At 50.4% G+C, this 15,697-nt stretch overlaps 2 protein-coding genes and 1 pseudogene across 2 annotated transcripts in view; 2 read left to right on the plus strand and 1 right to left on the minus strand.

The window, feature by feature from the left end:
* The window catches only part of LOC146421198 (uncharacterized), a 61,202-nt gene extending 60,124 nt beyond the window's left edge, over positions 1–1,078 (plus strand). The window contains exon 4 of the mRNA XM_085047587.1: positions 618–1,078. Coding sequence (XP_084903713.1) covers positions 618–835 — 218 coding nt within the window. The 3' untranslated portion in view covers positions 836–1,078. The remainder of the gene's footprint in view (positions 1–617) is intronic.
* A 7,229-nt stretch (positions 1,079–8,307) lies between these two features.
* On the minus strand, positions 8,308–9,249 carry LOC146421201 (uncharacterized; annotated as a pseudogene).
* Positions 9,250–14,256: 5,007 nt separating this feature from the next.
* LOC146421202 (uncharacterized) lies at positions 14,257–15,149 on the plus strand. The gene is made up of 2 exons (XM_085047683.1): positions 14,257–14,278; positions 14,470–15,149. Exons 1-2 carry the CDS (start codon positions 14,257–14,259, stop codon positions 15,138–15,140), a joined length of 693 nt encoding a protein of 230 aa, XP_084903809.1. The 3' UTR covers positions 15,141–15,149.
* Positions 15,150–15,697: the final 548 nt, after the last annotated feature.

Raw genomic sequence — 15,697 nt, forward strand, 5'->3', positions numbered from 1 at the left:
CCCAGCCAATGAGCTGGGAATGGAGACCATGGAGGAAAAATCCTCCCTGAAGAACCTCATGGAAGAGGCTGATTTGAACAGCTCCATGGTGCAGGAATCCAATGGGGAGGAAAAGCTCCAAAGATCTCACACGAGGAGAGGCTCCAAATTGAACAGCTCCATGGTGCAGGAATCCAATGGGGAGGAAAAGCCCCGGAGATCTCACACAAGGAGAGGCTCCAAACCAAGCCCAGGGTGCTGTGAGGAGAAAAGACCCACCCTGTGGCAGGAAATTGGCCAGCAATCGAGCCAGAGCTATGAGCAGGTGGCCCATGAGCAGGTTCATACCAGGGAGAAGCCCTACAAGTGCTTGGAATGTGAAAAGACCTTCAGGACAAGCTCTCTCCTGATCTGCCACCAGATGATCCACACTAGGCAACGGCCCTATGAGTGTGGGGAATGTGGGAAGAGCTTCAGCACGAGCTCCAGACTGATTGTCCACCAGAGGATCCACACTGGGGAGAGGGCCTACAAGTGTCCCGAGTGTGGGAAGAAGTTTCAGACCTCCTCCAATCTCCTCCTCCATGAGCGGATTAACACTGAGGAGAAGCCATTCCGCTGCCCTGAGTGCAGGAAAGGCTTCAAGCAAAACTCCACACTCATCAGGCACCGGCGCATTCACACCAGGGAGAGACCCTATGAGTGTTGGGAATGTGGGAAGAACTTCAGCCAGAGCTCCTACCTGATCATCCACCAGAGAATCCACACTGGGGAGAGACCCTGTGAGTGTCCCGAGTGTGGAAAAGGCTTCACCCAGAGCTCTAGCTTGACCAGACACCAACGGAGCCACCAGTAAGAGAAGCCCTGCACAAGCCCCAACTGCAGCAAGAGCTTTGTCTTCTGCTCCAGCCTTATTACCTAGAGCCTCATGGTTTTACTGCTCTTTGGGAGGGGTGTTTGGTGTTGGGGAGCTATTCTGGATGATTTGGTGCTTCTGGGTATTTGGTACAGTTTCTTCCACCATTTTGTGTTTGAGAAGTCAAGAGGGTGCATCCAGTATTTCAAAACTACTAAATTCTACTGGAAAGTATTCAATATTACCCCAAAACAGCTCAATCCCTGCCTAAAATGACTCAATTCCACAGCCCCTCAGGGTGGAATGACACTGGAAGGGATTGGGCAAAGTGGGATGCAGTTCCAGAGGGGTGAGATGGGCATTGGGTGGGGCAGGATGGGTGGGATGGGAATTGGAGGGGTGGAATGGGGGAAATAGGGCTTGGGAAGGGGTCTTGATGTCCAGGAGGGGTGAGATGTGTTGGGGTGGGGATTGGGAGTGTGGGGCAGGGTCAGGATTGAGACAGCCAAAGGTTGGGGATGATGAAGGGAGGGGAAACCTGTTCCTGAGTGGGTTTTTGGGTATCATATACGAGGATTATTTCTCATGAGCCTTGAGGCAATAAAGATAAAGGAGGTTCATTCTTTTGGTGTGGTGCTTTGTGTTGGGATTTGGGGGTTGATTTCTTGTTATTGTTGTTAGTATTATTTGTTTGTATTATTTATTAGTCTTACACTTCTAAATCCCACCCATTGTTAATAATGGCTGGATGGCAGCTCACTGGGAAGATTCCCTTCCTTCTCACAGTGGGATTGAGCTGTATGGTAACTTCCAAGTTGCCAGTGGCTTCTAAAGATCCAAAATCGTGTTTCTGGTGGTTTTGGTGTGGTTTGGAGTTGGGGAAGGGTCTCATCCCCTCCCAGAGGTGATCTGAGCCTGCTCTGCACCACATCAGCATTTGTGGCACCTCACAGCTGCCCTGCCCTGGGGACATGGCAGGACTCCCTCCTGCCAGGGCTGAGGCTTTGCATGGCCTCTCATGACCCCTCATGTCCAAAGCTCTGTGCTGGCACTGTCCTGAGCGCCAACATCACTGCAGCCCCACGGCCTTTGCTGTCCCCCCGTGTCCATTCCCTGTCCCCGAGTCCCACCCGGCTCTGGCAGCAGCAGGAGCCGCAGCGCAGTGGGCGCCAGCCTGGGCCAGCCGGGGCTCCCAGCAGGAGCAGCAGCAGCATTGCCAGCCCTTCCCAGCTGCTCCTGCCTTGGCTTCCCCAGGGGTTTTTCCAGGGGAATTCTGGAGTACAGCAACAATCACCCACAAACTGGTCACTGGGGTTCGGCCTTGGCCTTTCTGCTTCCTCCAACCAACCCAGGCTTCTCTCAGCATTCCAGTTCCCTGCTCAGAGCCTTTGGCTCCCTGCAATCCTGGCCCTAAGGATCTGCTCTCACGAGTCCCTGGGGAGGTTTTGGCAGTACCTGCCCTCAGTGGGGCCCAATGATGCTCCAAGGGACTTGGAGATTTGCTTCTGACTCCTTGAGCAGCTTCTTCAACCTTCTCTCAGTCCCTGAGGGTCATGGGCTCAGCTCCAAATCCGCTGTGGGGCTCATTAAAATACAGAAAGCCCCCAGGAGCTCTTTGTCTTCCCTCCATTGACTTCAAGTGTTCAGGGCTTGTGCAGCTCATTGGAGTCAGTTTGGAGCTGTGTTAAGTAGGAAGATTTCAAAGTGCAGCCCATGACTTTTCTTTTGAATCAAGGAAATATTTTTTTATTTTTCAGTTTAGAGAGGAAGTGACAGTAACATTCCCCAAATCATCTTGATGGTGAATGTCTCCTCAGGAGGTCTGGGCATGTAGAAGAATGAGCCCCTTGAGGGCTGACCCTGTTGGGACAACCTGCTCCTCACCCCCAACCTCACCATGGCTGACATTGCCCACCTGGCACTGACATCCCTGTTCCCTGCATCACAAACTTGTTCCCTGAGCTCTGCAGCTGGCTGTCCCAGCCCATTGCTCCATGTCCCACCTGCTCTCCTCAGGGCTCTGCCTGCACACAGACCCAGGAGGAGTTTTCCTGTTTGTAAGGGAAGAATGGAAAAGCCTGAGCAGGTTTCCTACACAACAAACCGCACTCAGGAGCCACATGCTCAGCACAGGCTGCCTCTGATGATGTCACCTTTCTACAAGGGACAATGTGACCAGAAGTGATCTCTGCAAGCAGAATTCTCTGTATCTTGAAGCAGAATTCTCTGTCCCTGTCCTTTCCCTTGATCTCAGTTGCAGATGAAAGCTACTGGTGCCATTCTCACCTTTAACCCCTCTTTTGAATACAAACAGATGTTCCCAGCTGTGTTAAACAGGATTTGCTCAGTGTTTATGCAAAGCTTTTGTGTTCCCAATGGAATCACAGAGATCATTGTGACACTTTGTGGCCACATGGAACCATGGAGACCAAAGTGACACTGCAGGGCCTCATGGATGAAGGGAGACCATTGTGACTCTGTGGCACCTCATGGAACCAAGGGGTCATTGTGACACAGTGGGGCCTCATGGAACCCAGGAGTGCATTGTGACACTACAGAACCTCATGGAATGAAGGGGACACTGTGACACTGTGGGGCCTCGTTGGAACTCAGGACACCATTACTGACAGAACAGGAGCTCATGGAACCTCTGGGGCATTGTGACACAGTGGAGCCTCGTGGAAGCAAGGAGACCATTGTGACCCTGAAGAACTTCAGGGAACCAAATATCCATTGGGACACAGCAGGGCATCATTGGAACAAAGGCAACATTTTTCACAGTGCAGAAGCTCATGGATCAATGGACATTGTGATAAAACAGGGTGTCCTGGAACCAACTGTCCACTGGGACCCTGAGGATCCAAGGAGACCATGGTGACACTGTGGAACCTCATGGAACCAAGGGACCACTGTGACACTGCTGGGTCTCAGGGAGACAAGGAGATCATGGTGACACTGGGGAACCTCATGGGCCCAAGTAGCCATTGTGACACTGGGGAACCAAGGAGTCCATCGTTGACAGGATGGAAACTCATGGAACCAATGGATCATTGTGACATTGCAGAACCATCACAGCTGCTGGACCTTGTCACCTGGCCCTGCACGGATTCCTTGGGAGGCATGGTGTAACAGCACCTCGGGAGCCTCGGGAATTGTCCTCTGTGATCCATGGCACACACTGCAAGTGTCTGGAATTCCAGTTTCCTGCAAGGAAAAGTTGTTTCTGCCCTTGAAGGCAAAGCTCTTAAGAAGGGGCCAAAACCCAAGTGGAGCAAGATCTTGCAATGACACTTCACTGCCAGCCTTCATCACTACATCCATGGTTGTTTTAGCTCATGGATTGGGAACAAAAATCATGGCAGTGTCTTTGACTTGGAGCTGTCCTGGCTCCAGCCCAGATCAGAGACTTTGGGAATATCAGGTGAGGTCTCACCTGCAGGTTGGGTTCTCTGCTGGGTCAATCAGGGGCTGCTGGCACAGGGCAGTGAAGCAAAGAGAAATCCTTCCACCAGCAGTGAATTTTGGCAACAACTGTGAAACAGAGACCTGAGACAGCAATAGCAACAGGTGAAAGGTGTGCTAGAAACAGGGCAATTTCTTCTCAAAATTCAGTGATTTAGTCTGTGGCTTTGCTAGAAGTGTGTCACCTACACTGTTTCCCTGAATTCAACACATCTTGACTACTAATGGATGCCTTTTTTTTGGAATGGACAACAGACCTTCATGAGTGCAAGACACAAAAGCAGATCAGAGGAAAAAAATTTAAAAGTTTAAAAAATAAAGGTCAGCCACTGAAAATACTGCATAAGATTTTTTAACATGATAGTTTTTTCTTTTATTTAATCTTTGGTCAGTATGTATGTTGCTTCTAAGCACTTCTTTATGCCTTTTAAACCACAGGTATTTATCAGAGTTTCTTTTTAGCATTTATTATGTATTTTGAACGCCATGTTCAACAGACTAGTGAAATTGAAAGTAGTTTTCTATCTCAAATGGACAGAAAAACTCGTTTCTTCATCCAAAAGAGACTGAACCCTGTGTGTTTGGCATCACATCTCACACAACAGGTCCCAGTATCTCCACAGGGGACTTTGGCCCTGGGGCAGCTGAGGTGATGTTGACACCCCTGAGCACAGCCATTCGGGCTGGTGTCCAAAGGTTTGGAACCTTGCAGATGTTCTTTAGCAGCAAAGTTTGTCTCTATTCCATCTGTCTTTATTCCCTCTGACTTTATTTTGAAAGGAACAAGAGGGAGATGTCTTTACACACAAACTGCAGGGCCTGCTGACAGATGAGGCCAGACACTTACAGGGGAAGGAAGCAGTGGGAGGAGCCATATATTCCAGAGGATTTCCATGAATTGACAAAGAGTGTTACTCACCCACGGCCGTGCTAAATCCTTGGACTTAGAGAAAAAAACAGAGACCCAAAGAAAAAGCAGGGGAGAGAATGCACATTAGAAGGAAGTCTATATTAGGCAACTCGGGGAGTCTGTACTTCTTAAATACCTCAGCCAATGGGGAAAGAGAGAGGGAAATACAGCTGGTGAAAAAGGAGGCTGTGTCCTCTAGCAATTTGAGAGACCCCATGGGTCTTTATTCAAATAAAGGTATAGGACTCCTCAGTCTCCTTTTTGAACATAATCCTCTGGTGTTAGTGGATTAATATTCTCTGACAGTAAGGTTATGGAATTTGATGGAACCAAAGCTCCAGTGTGACTCAGTGTGTCCTCATGGATCAGAGGAGACCATTGTGAAGCTGTGGAATCTTATGGGGCTAAGGCTCTGCTGTGACAAAGCAGGGCCTCATGGAACACAGGAGACCATAGTTCAGTCATGGTAACTCAGGACAGCAAGGCTCCAGTGTGTCACAGCAGGGCCTCACGGAACCCTGGAGAGCATTGTGAGGCTATGGAACAATATGGCACCAGGGTTCCACTGTGACCTGATGGAACCTCATGGAAGCAAGGGACCATTGTGGCCCTGCAGAATCACCATGGGCTGCAGGTGGATTTTCTGCTGTGTCCCGGCATGCAGGTGGACAATAAGGCCTGAGGCAGCCTGCCAAGTGTCCAGCTGTGCCATGGGTGTGGGGGAAATTTGGGGGGACCCCCTGCATCCCTGGCACCACTTCTTCTCCCAGCTGGATCTAGAGCTGCTGGGACACTGGGAGAGGTCCTGCTGTTTTCCCCCTTCTCCCTCCCCCACCCGTGCACAGGATTCAGGGCACTTGGAAGCCATGCTGGGGGTGAAGTTGGGCTGGCTTTGGGAGGGGGCTGGGACAATTTCGGCTGGCCTTTTTGGGGTGTCCCGCTGTAGCCCCCTAATCTTGCTTCTCCTCTGGGACCCTAAATATCACCCTCGCCAGTCCCTCCTGTGCTCCCAAAGCCCCAAGGGACACTCCCGATTCTCATCATCCCATGTCCCCCCAGCTCTGCAGCTGCCAAAGAGGGTGGGCCCAGAGGGGCAGCAGCCAATCCCGAGGTGGCAGGGAGGGGTGGGGCAGGAGGAGGCGGTGCTGCACTAACAGCCCGAGAGCAGGGTGGGCTCGGCGTGGGGCCAGAGAGGGTCGGGGGGCCAAGGGGGGGCGGCTGAGCCAAAGCACTAATGGCTCTGATGTCAACTGCACACCTGAGGAGTTGTGACAGCGTGGGTTGTGACATCACAGGGTGGATGTGTGACATCATAGAATGGTTTCTGACATCACAGGGAAGGTTTTTTGACATACCAGAGTGGGCTGCGACATCATAGAGTGGGGCTGTCTGAGGTCGCTGGGGAGGTCACTCTGCCCTGGCCCCACCTCACAGCTCCCCCACAGAAGTCCAACGCTGCTCGTGCACAGCAGGGTCCCCTGAGTCTGACACGAGGACAGTGGGGACAGGGCCCTGGGGGGTGGGACAGGGGGACAGGGACCCTTTAGCAGCATCCCCGTGTCCCCCAGGGCTCCTTTACCCTCTTATGAATGAGTGCTTGAGAGCACTTAAAAAATCCCCAGCAAGGGATCAGCAAAAACCAGATTTAATATTAAGCGACAGCACAAAAAAGTTCCTCAGCAGGAGTCACTCTGCTCCAGACTGGACAGTTCAGGCACACCAAGGGAAAAAAGCAACAAAAAAATCAAACAAAATCCAGGCAATCAAACCAGAAATGTACTGAGAACTGTCTCTGTTTGTGTGTTTAGGTGTGTGTGACTAAAGGACAGTGACAACAAGGATAAAAGGAATACGGCCTAAAATCTTAACATCTCTCAAACTTAGCAATACTTAACTTATACCTATGACTTAACAATTCAGAAAAAAACAGCACTTAACAATACTTAAACTCACTTATAACCTATAGATTAACAATTTACAGAGGAATAGTAGTTAACTTAGCTCCTAACTTATATTAAACCTGGAATTATGGTAAGGCACCTGACACAACACTGACTCAGAGAACTCTAATCCATCCAACTTCAAGTTATCCAGGTTTTGAGAAGTCAGGAAAAGAGACACAGAGAGAGAGATGGAGATATTCACGGTCACAGCCTTGGATCCAGCTCCATCTCAGCTGCTGTGAGCTCCGGGGTCATGGGACGTGTCAGTGTCACACACCTGTGTCACAGGCTTTACCTGCTCTGCTCCCTCTCACAGGTGGGGTTTTTTGGGTGCCAGGGGCTTAGCAGCCTCTTTGGGGCTGGACCAGAGGCTGCAGTGGCTGGGGTGGAGCAGTGACTACCCCACCTACACAGAACTTGCCCTGCAACCCCAAACACACACTCCAGATGTTTGGGGCCATCCAGCATTTCTCTGCTCTCCAGCACCAAGGCAATGGGCTCTGGCTACAGCTCTGACCTTGTGCCCATGGCAACCACTCCGGAATAGGGGTCTGCTTGGAACTGTACCCAGGAAGCTCCCCAGGAACTAGGGAGTACCCCAAAACTGCTTCCAAAATGTGGGATTCCCCAAAATCCCTTCAGGAGCATGGAATGCCACAAATCCCCCTCAGAAGCTGGTTCCTCCTCCCTTCATCACCCCCAACCTTCAGCTGTCTCATTCCAACCTTCAGCTGTCTCATTCCAGACCCTGTCCCACCCTCCCAATCCCCACAAAAACCCATCCCACCCCTTCTGGACATCAAGACCCCCATTCCCAAGCCCCATTTCCCTCATTCCACCCCTTCCAAACCCCTTCCCACCCAGTCTGCCCCACCCAATGTTCATCTCACCTCTCCTGATTTGCATCCCACTTTGCCCAATCCCCTTCTAAGTCTATTCCACCCTGAGGGGCTGTGGAATCGAGTAATTTTGGGCTGGGATTGAGTGATTTTGAGTGGCATTGAGTGGTTTTGAGGTGACAGATCGATCCCTCTCATCTTTTGGAGGGCAAAGCAATGGAGAAAGCTACACCAAATATGCCCAAATCCTCCCAAATATCACCCTGAATCCCAGAATCCCCACAAACACTAGTAAGAAGTGAGGCATTAGATGTCTTTAATCAATTTGTTGATTTTCACCACAGTTTTGTGTGTTTTAAGGGATGAAGATCAATCAAACAAAAATTAGGGCCAAAATAACAGGACCACCATTCAGGTATATTCCCAATATGGATCCCCAGGTCTGTTCCTAATGTTGCTCCTCCAGTGGGAATGGAAGTTGGATGAGAGGATAAAGCTCTTCCTGCAGTTGGGACACTTGCAAGATCTCCCTTACTGGTGGCTCCGTTGGTGTCGGGTCAGGTAAGATCTGTCTGAGAAGCTCTTCCCACACTGGGGGCACTCATATGGTCTCTCCCCGGTGTGGATGCGCCGGTGGGTGACAAGGTTGAAGTTGTGTCTGAAGCCCTTCCCACAGTCAGGGCAACGGAAGGGCCTCTCCTCAGTGTGAATCCGCTGATGTACGAGGAGATTGGAGCTGGTCTGAAACCTCTTCCCACACTCAGGACATTCATAAGGCCTCTCCCCAGTGTGGATCATCTGGTGGCGGATCAGGTCAGAGCTTTGGCTGAAGCTCTTCCCACATTGCCCACACTCATAGGGCCGTTCCCCAGTGTGGATCCGCTGGTGGATGATCAGGTGGGATCTCTACCTGAAGCTCTTCCCACACTCCCCACACCTGAAGGGCTTCTCCCGATCATGAACTTGCTCATGGACCACAAGCTCTGAGCTCTGCCTGAAGCACCCACCAGTTTCCTGACACAGGGTGGATCTTTCTTCTTCAGAACACCTTGGGCAGGGTTTGCATCCCCTCCTCATACTGGATATCCAGCGCCTTTCCTCCTCATTGGACTCCTGTTCCATGGAGCTGTTGAAATCAGCCTCTTCCACAAGGTTCTGCTGTGGGGATTTGTCCTCCATGATCTCCGTCCTCAGCTCCTTGCCTGGGCTAGGAAGGGCGAGGAGAGGATAGAATTTGGCTATGTGGCAGAGGGAAGGAGAAGGAGATTCCCCCAGTGCACCCCTGGAAGGATGGCATTGGCAGCAGGTGTGTCTTGAAGACATGGGAGATTGTGGGCTGAGAGATGGAGGAGAAGAGAGGGGGAGAGGGGCAGTGACTTCTTCCTCACCTGTCTGACTGTTCCAGGATATCTTTGTCTTCCTCGCAGCCTTCTCCATCTGGTCAAGATTTGGGAGTAAGAAATCCTGGTTTGGAGGAAACAAGGTGTGAGTTGATTGGGTTGGGGGTTCCTCCTGTCCTAGTCCATCTCTAGAAGTCACCCGGTCTATCACGACTGCAAAAACCTCAAAAACAGCCTGCTAGTTTAAACTGGCAGAAGAAATATATCCCACTGAACTGCCCCAAAAAAGATTAAGGTGGGAGATACAATTCACCAAAGAGATTACAAGAAATACAGTGACACAGCTTTAACTCACAAAGGCACCCTGGGACAAGAACGGGATGGTGTTCCTTAGTTCCTGTGCTGAGCGCCACATGTCTCCATTGGATGCAAAGACAAAGTAAAAGGAAACCAAACCTGTTGGTCTGAGTGGTGGCCACAGTCCTTCTGAAATGGTGGTTGCAGTCTTGTCTAAAGCAGTGGCTGCAGTCCTTTTGGAGTTTTGCTCCTCCTCTGGATCTGGTGAGTGTTGCCAGATGTCCCCAGGCTCAAAGGTTTTTTATATGGTCAGATTCAGGTGGGAATGCTCAGTACCTCCCCCTGGGCAGGGAGCTTCACAATGGAAAGATGGCATCCTGTGAGGGATATTTGGAGAGTCTTTGATGGTCTCAGTCGTTGCAGCTGCCCATTGTGCTGGTGCCATTGAGTCCATGATGGCCCATTAGCAGAGATGACCCCTCAGGGTAGGTGGGACTGTGCTGGTGCTTCCCTGGAGGGAGTCATCTCAGCTGAGTCATTGGTGTGAAGAAACAGAAACACTGCTTTGCCTCACAGGTTTTGCTTATCTTTCCTTATCTCATTTAACACCCAGCTCATAGCCTGAGGGATCAGGGGTGCACTGGGCAGCTCCTGCAAACGACCTCTCATCAGCAGCTCATCGGAAATGACCTAAGGGGAATAGAATGCCTAGTTTGGTCACACCCACAGAGTGCTAAACTGGTGCCCTGCTCCTATAACCAGGACAGACTGGCAGTGAAATGTAATTGCAAGATGTTGTTCCACTTGGCTTTCAGCAAAATAACCCATGGGCAGAGTTCCTTCCAGCCGCAATCATTCCTTGATTCCCTCAGGGACACGCTTCCCTTTCCTTCTTCCTTCTGCTTCAAGCTGGGAATGTGCTGGAAAATGTTCAGCAAAGCAAACTTTGCTGCATGCTCTGGGAGCCCAAAGAGCAGCTGGACCTTGTCAGCTGGTCCTGCACATCTCCCTTGGGATGCATGGCAGAGCCAGGACTCTGGGAGCCTCGGGAATTGTCCTCTGGGATCCACGGATTTACAGGGGTAGAAGTTACTAATTTAGGGGGGCTAGAAGCTGAATAATAATCTTCTGGAACTTACCTAGGAGGCCTGAGTTTGGATAATGATTTACTAAGAACTGCTTGCTGAAAACAATATATCAGTTGCTTAATGATTTTTGCCTACCCAGTAAAAGGGAGGATATAGAAAGGAAAGCCAAATAATTGATAAAAATTAATGAATTTGACTGAACATCCTGCTCTCAGACCCCAGAACTGGCTCAAGTGAGTTCTAAGGTTTGGACTTGGACCAAGAACCAAGGGGGCATGTGCAAGGAACCAAGGTGAAGAGTTCATCCTGTGGAAGACTACTAACTTTATCCCTCATTTATTTTCGGGACCCTTGCCCACAATTAATCTGCGACACTGCGCTTGCGCGAGCATATTTAAATGAACTTTGAACTCATTATAATACAAAGCTGGGACAGGTAATGAGTATGTATAGGAGCATTGGGTAACTTTATACATATGTAACCTGTAACCTAATATAAACCAAGTGAAGAGCTGCTGACAGTGTGCATGCCTTTGGAGGGGCTGCTGCCCATGCACCCCAGCTGGAATAAAAGCATACCTCCTTCATAACTTTCTGAGTTGTGGAGTCTATCAGTGCTTCACCATGGCAGACACTGCAATGGGCTGGGATTCCAGTTTCCAGCAAGGAAAAGATGTTCCTGCCTTTGAAGGCAAAGCTCTTGTAGGACTGAAAGCCAAGTGGAGCAAGATAGTGAAAGGAAATTGTACTGCCTGCCTATCTTGGCATTGACTCAGCTGTGAAAACTCCCTTTGAGGAAGCACCAGCACAGTCCCACCCAGCCTGAGGGGTCATCTCTGCTAATGGGCCATTGTGAACTCATGGAACCAAGGGGTCATTGTGACACACTGGGGCCTCATGGAACCCAGGAGTGCATTGTGACACTACAGAACCTCATGGAATGAAGGGGTCATTGTGACACAGTGGGGCCTCATGGAACCCAGGAGTGCATTGTGACACTACGGAACCTCATGGAATGAAGGGGACACTGTGACACTGTGGTGCCTCGTTGGAACTCAGGAGACCATTGCTGACAGAACAGGAGCTCATGGAACCCGTGGGGCATTGTGACACTGCAGGGCCTTGTGGAAGCAAGGAGACAGTTGTGACACTGAAGAACTTCACAGAACCAAATATCCACTGGGACACGGAAGGGCATCATGGGAACCAATTAACCATTTTTGGCAGTACAGAAGGTCATTGGATCAAGGACACATGGTGATAAAATGTGATCTTAAATGTCCATTGTGACCCTGAGGATCCAAGAAGACCATGGTGACAATACAGAACCTCATGGAACCATTATTCCATTGTGACACTGCTGGGCCTCAGGGAGACAAGGAGATCATTGTGACACTGGGGAACCAAGGAGTCCATTGTTGACAGGATGGAAACTCATGGAACAAATGGACCATTGTGACATTGCAGAACTAACACAGCTGCTGGACCTTGTCACCTGGCCCTGCACAGCTCCCTTCAGAAGCATGGCAGGACCAGCACCCTGGGAGCCCCAGGAATTCTGCTCCAGGATCAATGGCACATACTGCAAGGGTCTGGAATTCCAGTTTGCAGCAAGGAAAAGATGTTTCTACCCTTGAAGGCAAAGCTCCTCAGAAGGAGGAGCCAAAAGCCAAGTGGAGTAAAATCTTACAATGACATTTCCCTGCCAGCCTTCATCACTACATCCATGGTTGTTTTAGCTCATGGACTGGGAACAAATATCATGGCAGGGTCTTTGCCTTGGATTTGCCCTGGCTAAAGAGAGACACTGTGAGAGAAACAGAGCAGGCCAAGAGAGGCAGAAGAGAAAGGAGGACACAAAGAGCAATCAGCTGAGAAGGTGGAACTCTGAAAATAGAACTGGAACTAACTGAAAATGAATGGAACAGAAATCAATAATTCTGCGTGATTTATTTACTCTCAAAACACAGCCCATCCACCCTGTCCTGCACAATTCTGATCCCATCCCTCCAATTCTGGATTCTTCATCCAAATTCTGTGCTGGTGCTTCCCCGGAGGGAGTTATCACTGCTGAGTCTTTGCCAGGACAGGCTGGCAGTGAAGTGTCATTGTACTATCTCCACTTGCCTTTCAGCCCCACAAGAGCATTGCTTTCAAGGACCGGAACATCTTTTCCTTGCTACAAAATCTGGAATTCCAACCCATTGCAGTGTGTGCCATGGATCCCAGAGGACAATTCCCGAGGCTCCCAGAGTCCTGGCTCTGCTGTGCATCCCAAGAGAGCTGTGCAGGGCCAGGTGACAAGGTCCAGCTGCTTTTTGGGTTCCAAGAGCAAACAGCAAAATTTGCTTTGCGGGACATTTTCCAGCACATTCCCAGCTTGAAGCAGAAGGAAGAAGGAAAGGGAAGCAAATCCCTGTGAAAATCAAGGAATGATTGCAGCTGGAAGGAACTCTGCCCATGGGTTATTTGGCTGAAAGCCAAGTGGAACAAGATCTTGCAATTACATTTCACTGCCAGTCTGTCCTGGTTATAGGAGCAGGGCACCAGTTTAGCACTCTGTGGGTTTGACCAAACTAGGCATTCTACTCCCCTTAGGTCATTTCTGATGAGCTGCTGATGAGAGGTCATTTGCAGGAGCTGCCCAGTGCACCCCTGATCCCTCAGGCTATGAGCTGGGTATTAAATGAGATAAGGAAGAAGAGGCAAACCCTGTGAGGCAAGGCAGTGTTTCTGTTTCTTCACACCAATGACTCAGCTGAGATGACTCCCTCCAGGGAAGCACCAGCACAGTCCCACCTACCCTGAGAGGTCATCTCTGCTAATGGGCCATCATGGACTCAATGGCACCAAACACAATGGGCAGCTGCAACGACTGAGACCATCAAAGACTCCTCAAATATCCCATGACTCACAGGATGACATCTTTCCATTGTGAAACTCTCTGCCCAGGGGGAGGTACTGAGCATTCCCACCTGAACCTGAGCATATATAATCTGGGTTTGGGGTTGTGGGACACAACTCAACAGATCCAGAGAAGAAGGAGCAGAACTTCCACAGGACTGCAGCCACTGCTTTAGACAAGACTGCAGCTACCACTTCAGAAGGACTGTGACCAACACTCAGACCAACAGGTTTGGTTTCCTTTTGCTTTTTCTTTGCATACAATGGGGCCATGTGACGCTCAGCACAGGAACTAAGGAACACCATGCTGTTCTTCTGCGAGGGTGCCTGGTTATACTCTGCCTTTGTGAGTTAAAACTGTGTCATTGTATTTCTTGTAATCTCTTTAGTGGATTGTGACTCCCATCTTAATCTCTCTTGGGGCAGTTTGGGGGAATCCATTTCTCCTGCCAGTTTAAACCAGCACAGTGTTTCAGAGGGTTTTTACAGTGACTATACAGCCAGTGATTTCTAGAGATGGACTGGGGCAGGAATAACCTTCAAACCCAATGAACTCACACCTTGTTTTTCCGTCCAAAACAGGATTTCCCATTCCCAAACTTGGCTGGATGGAGAAGGAGGCTGTGAGTAAGGGGAAGATGCCCTGGGACAACCAGTCAGGTGAGGAGAAAGTCACTGCCCCTTTCTCTCTCTCTCTTCTCCTCCATCTCCCAGCCCAGCATTGCCCCCAGCTGCAGGACAACCCTGCTGCTGACGCCGTCTTGCCGAGAATTGATTGGGGCGAATCTCCTTCCCCTTCCCTCTGGCACGGAGGCAAATCCCAAATCCTCTCCTTGTCCTTCCTCCCCCAGGCAACGAGCTGAAGACAGAGAGTAAGGAGGAAAAATCCTCCCTGAAGAACCTCATGGAAGAGGCCATTTTGAGCAACTCCATGGTGCAGGAATCCAATGGGGAGGAAAAGCCCTGGAGATCCCACATGAGGAGAGGCTCCAAACCAAGCCCAGGGTGCTGTGAGGAGCAAAGACGCACCCTGTGCCAGGAAATTGGCCAGCAATCGAGCCAGAGCTATGAGCAGGTGGCCCATGAGCAGCTTCACACCAGGGAGAAGCCCTACAAGTGCTTGAAATGTGAAAAGAGCTTCATGACAAGCTCTCTCCTGATCCGCCACCAGATGATCCACACTGGGGATCGGCCATATGAGTGTGGGGAATGTGAGATGAGTTTCACCAGGAGATGCCACCTGATCCGCCACCAGATGATCCACACTGGGGAAAGACCCTATGAGTGTCCCAAGTGTGGGAAGAGGTTTCAGAGGAGCTCCCATCTCCTCATCCATGAGCGGATTCACACGCAGGAGAGGCCCTTCCACTGCCCTGACTGTGAGAAAAGCTTCAAGCACAACTCCACCCTCATCACCCACTGGCGCATCCACACAGGGGAGAGACCCTATGAGTGTCCCGAGTGTGGGAAGAGCTTCACCCAGAGCTCTCACTTGACCAAACACCAACGGAGCCACCAGTAAGAGAAGCCCTGCACAAGCCCCAACTGCAGGAACGGCTTTATCTTCTTCTCCAGCCTTATTACCTAAAGCCTCATGGATTTACTGCTATTTGGGAGGGGGGTTTGGTTTTCGGGAGCTATTCTGGATGATTTGGTGCTTCTGGGGTATTTGGTACAGTTTCTTTCTCCATTTTGTGTTTGAAAAGCCAAGAGGGTTAATCCTGTTTCTCAAAACCACCCAATTCCACTGGAAAGTACTCAATGTTACCCCAAAATGGCTAAATCCCTGCCCAAAACAACTCAATTCCACAGCCCCTCAGGGTGGGATGGCATAGGAGGGAGATTCAGCAAAGTGGGATGCAGTTCCGGAGGGGTGAGGTGGGCATTGGGTGGGGCAGGATGGGTGGGATGGGAATTGGAGTGGTGGAAGGGTGGAAATAGGGCTTGGGAAGGGGGTCTTGATGTCCAGGAGGGGTGAGATGGGTTGGGGTGGGGATTACGACTGTGGAGCAGGATCTGGAACGAGACAGCCAAAGGTTGGGGTGATGTAGGGAGGGGAAACCTGTTCCTGAGTGGGTT

Source organism: Lichenostomus cassidix, unplaced genomic scaffold (assembly GCF_008360975.1).
Source record: "Lichenostomus cassidix isolate B80296 unplaced genomic scaffold, HeHo_3.0 HiC_scaffold_43, whole genome shotgun sequence".
NCBI classification, from domain to species: Eukaryota; Metazoa; Chordata; class Aves; order Passeriformes; family Meliphagidae; genus Lichenostomus; species Lichenostomus cassidix.

What these genes read in the sequence shown, in the direction of transcription:
- LOC146421202 (XM_085047683.1), top strand. Translation starts at nt 14,257, where the DNA reads ATGCCCTGGGACAACCAGTCAG. An exon ending in GCCCTGGGACAACCAGTCAG is followed by an intron (nt 14,279 to 14,469) that starts GTGAGGAGAAAG and finishes TTCCTCCCCCAG; the next exon opens with GCAACGAGCTGAAGACAGAG.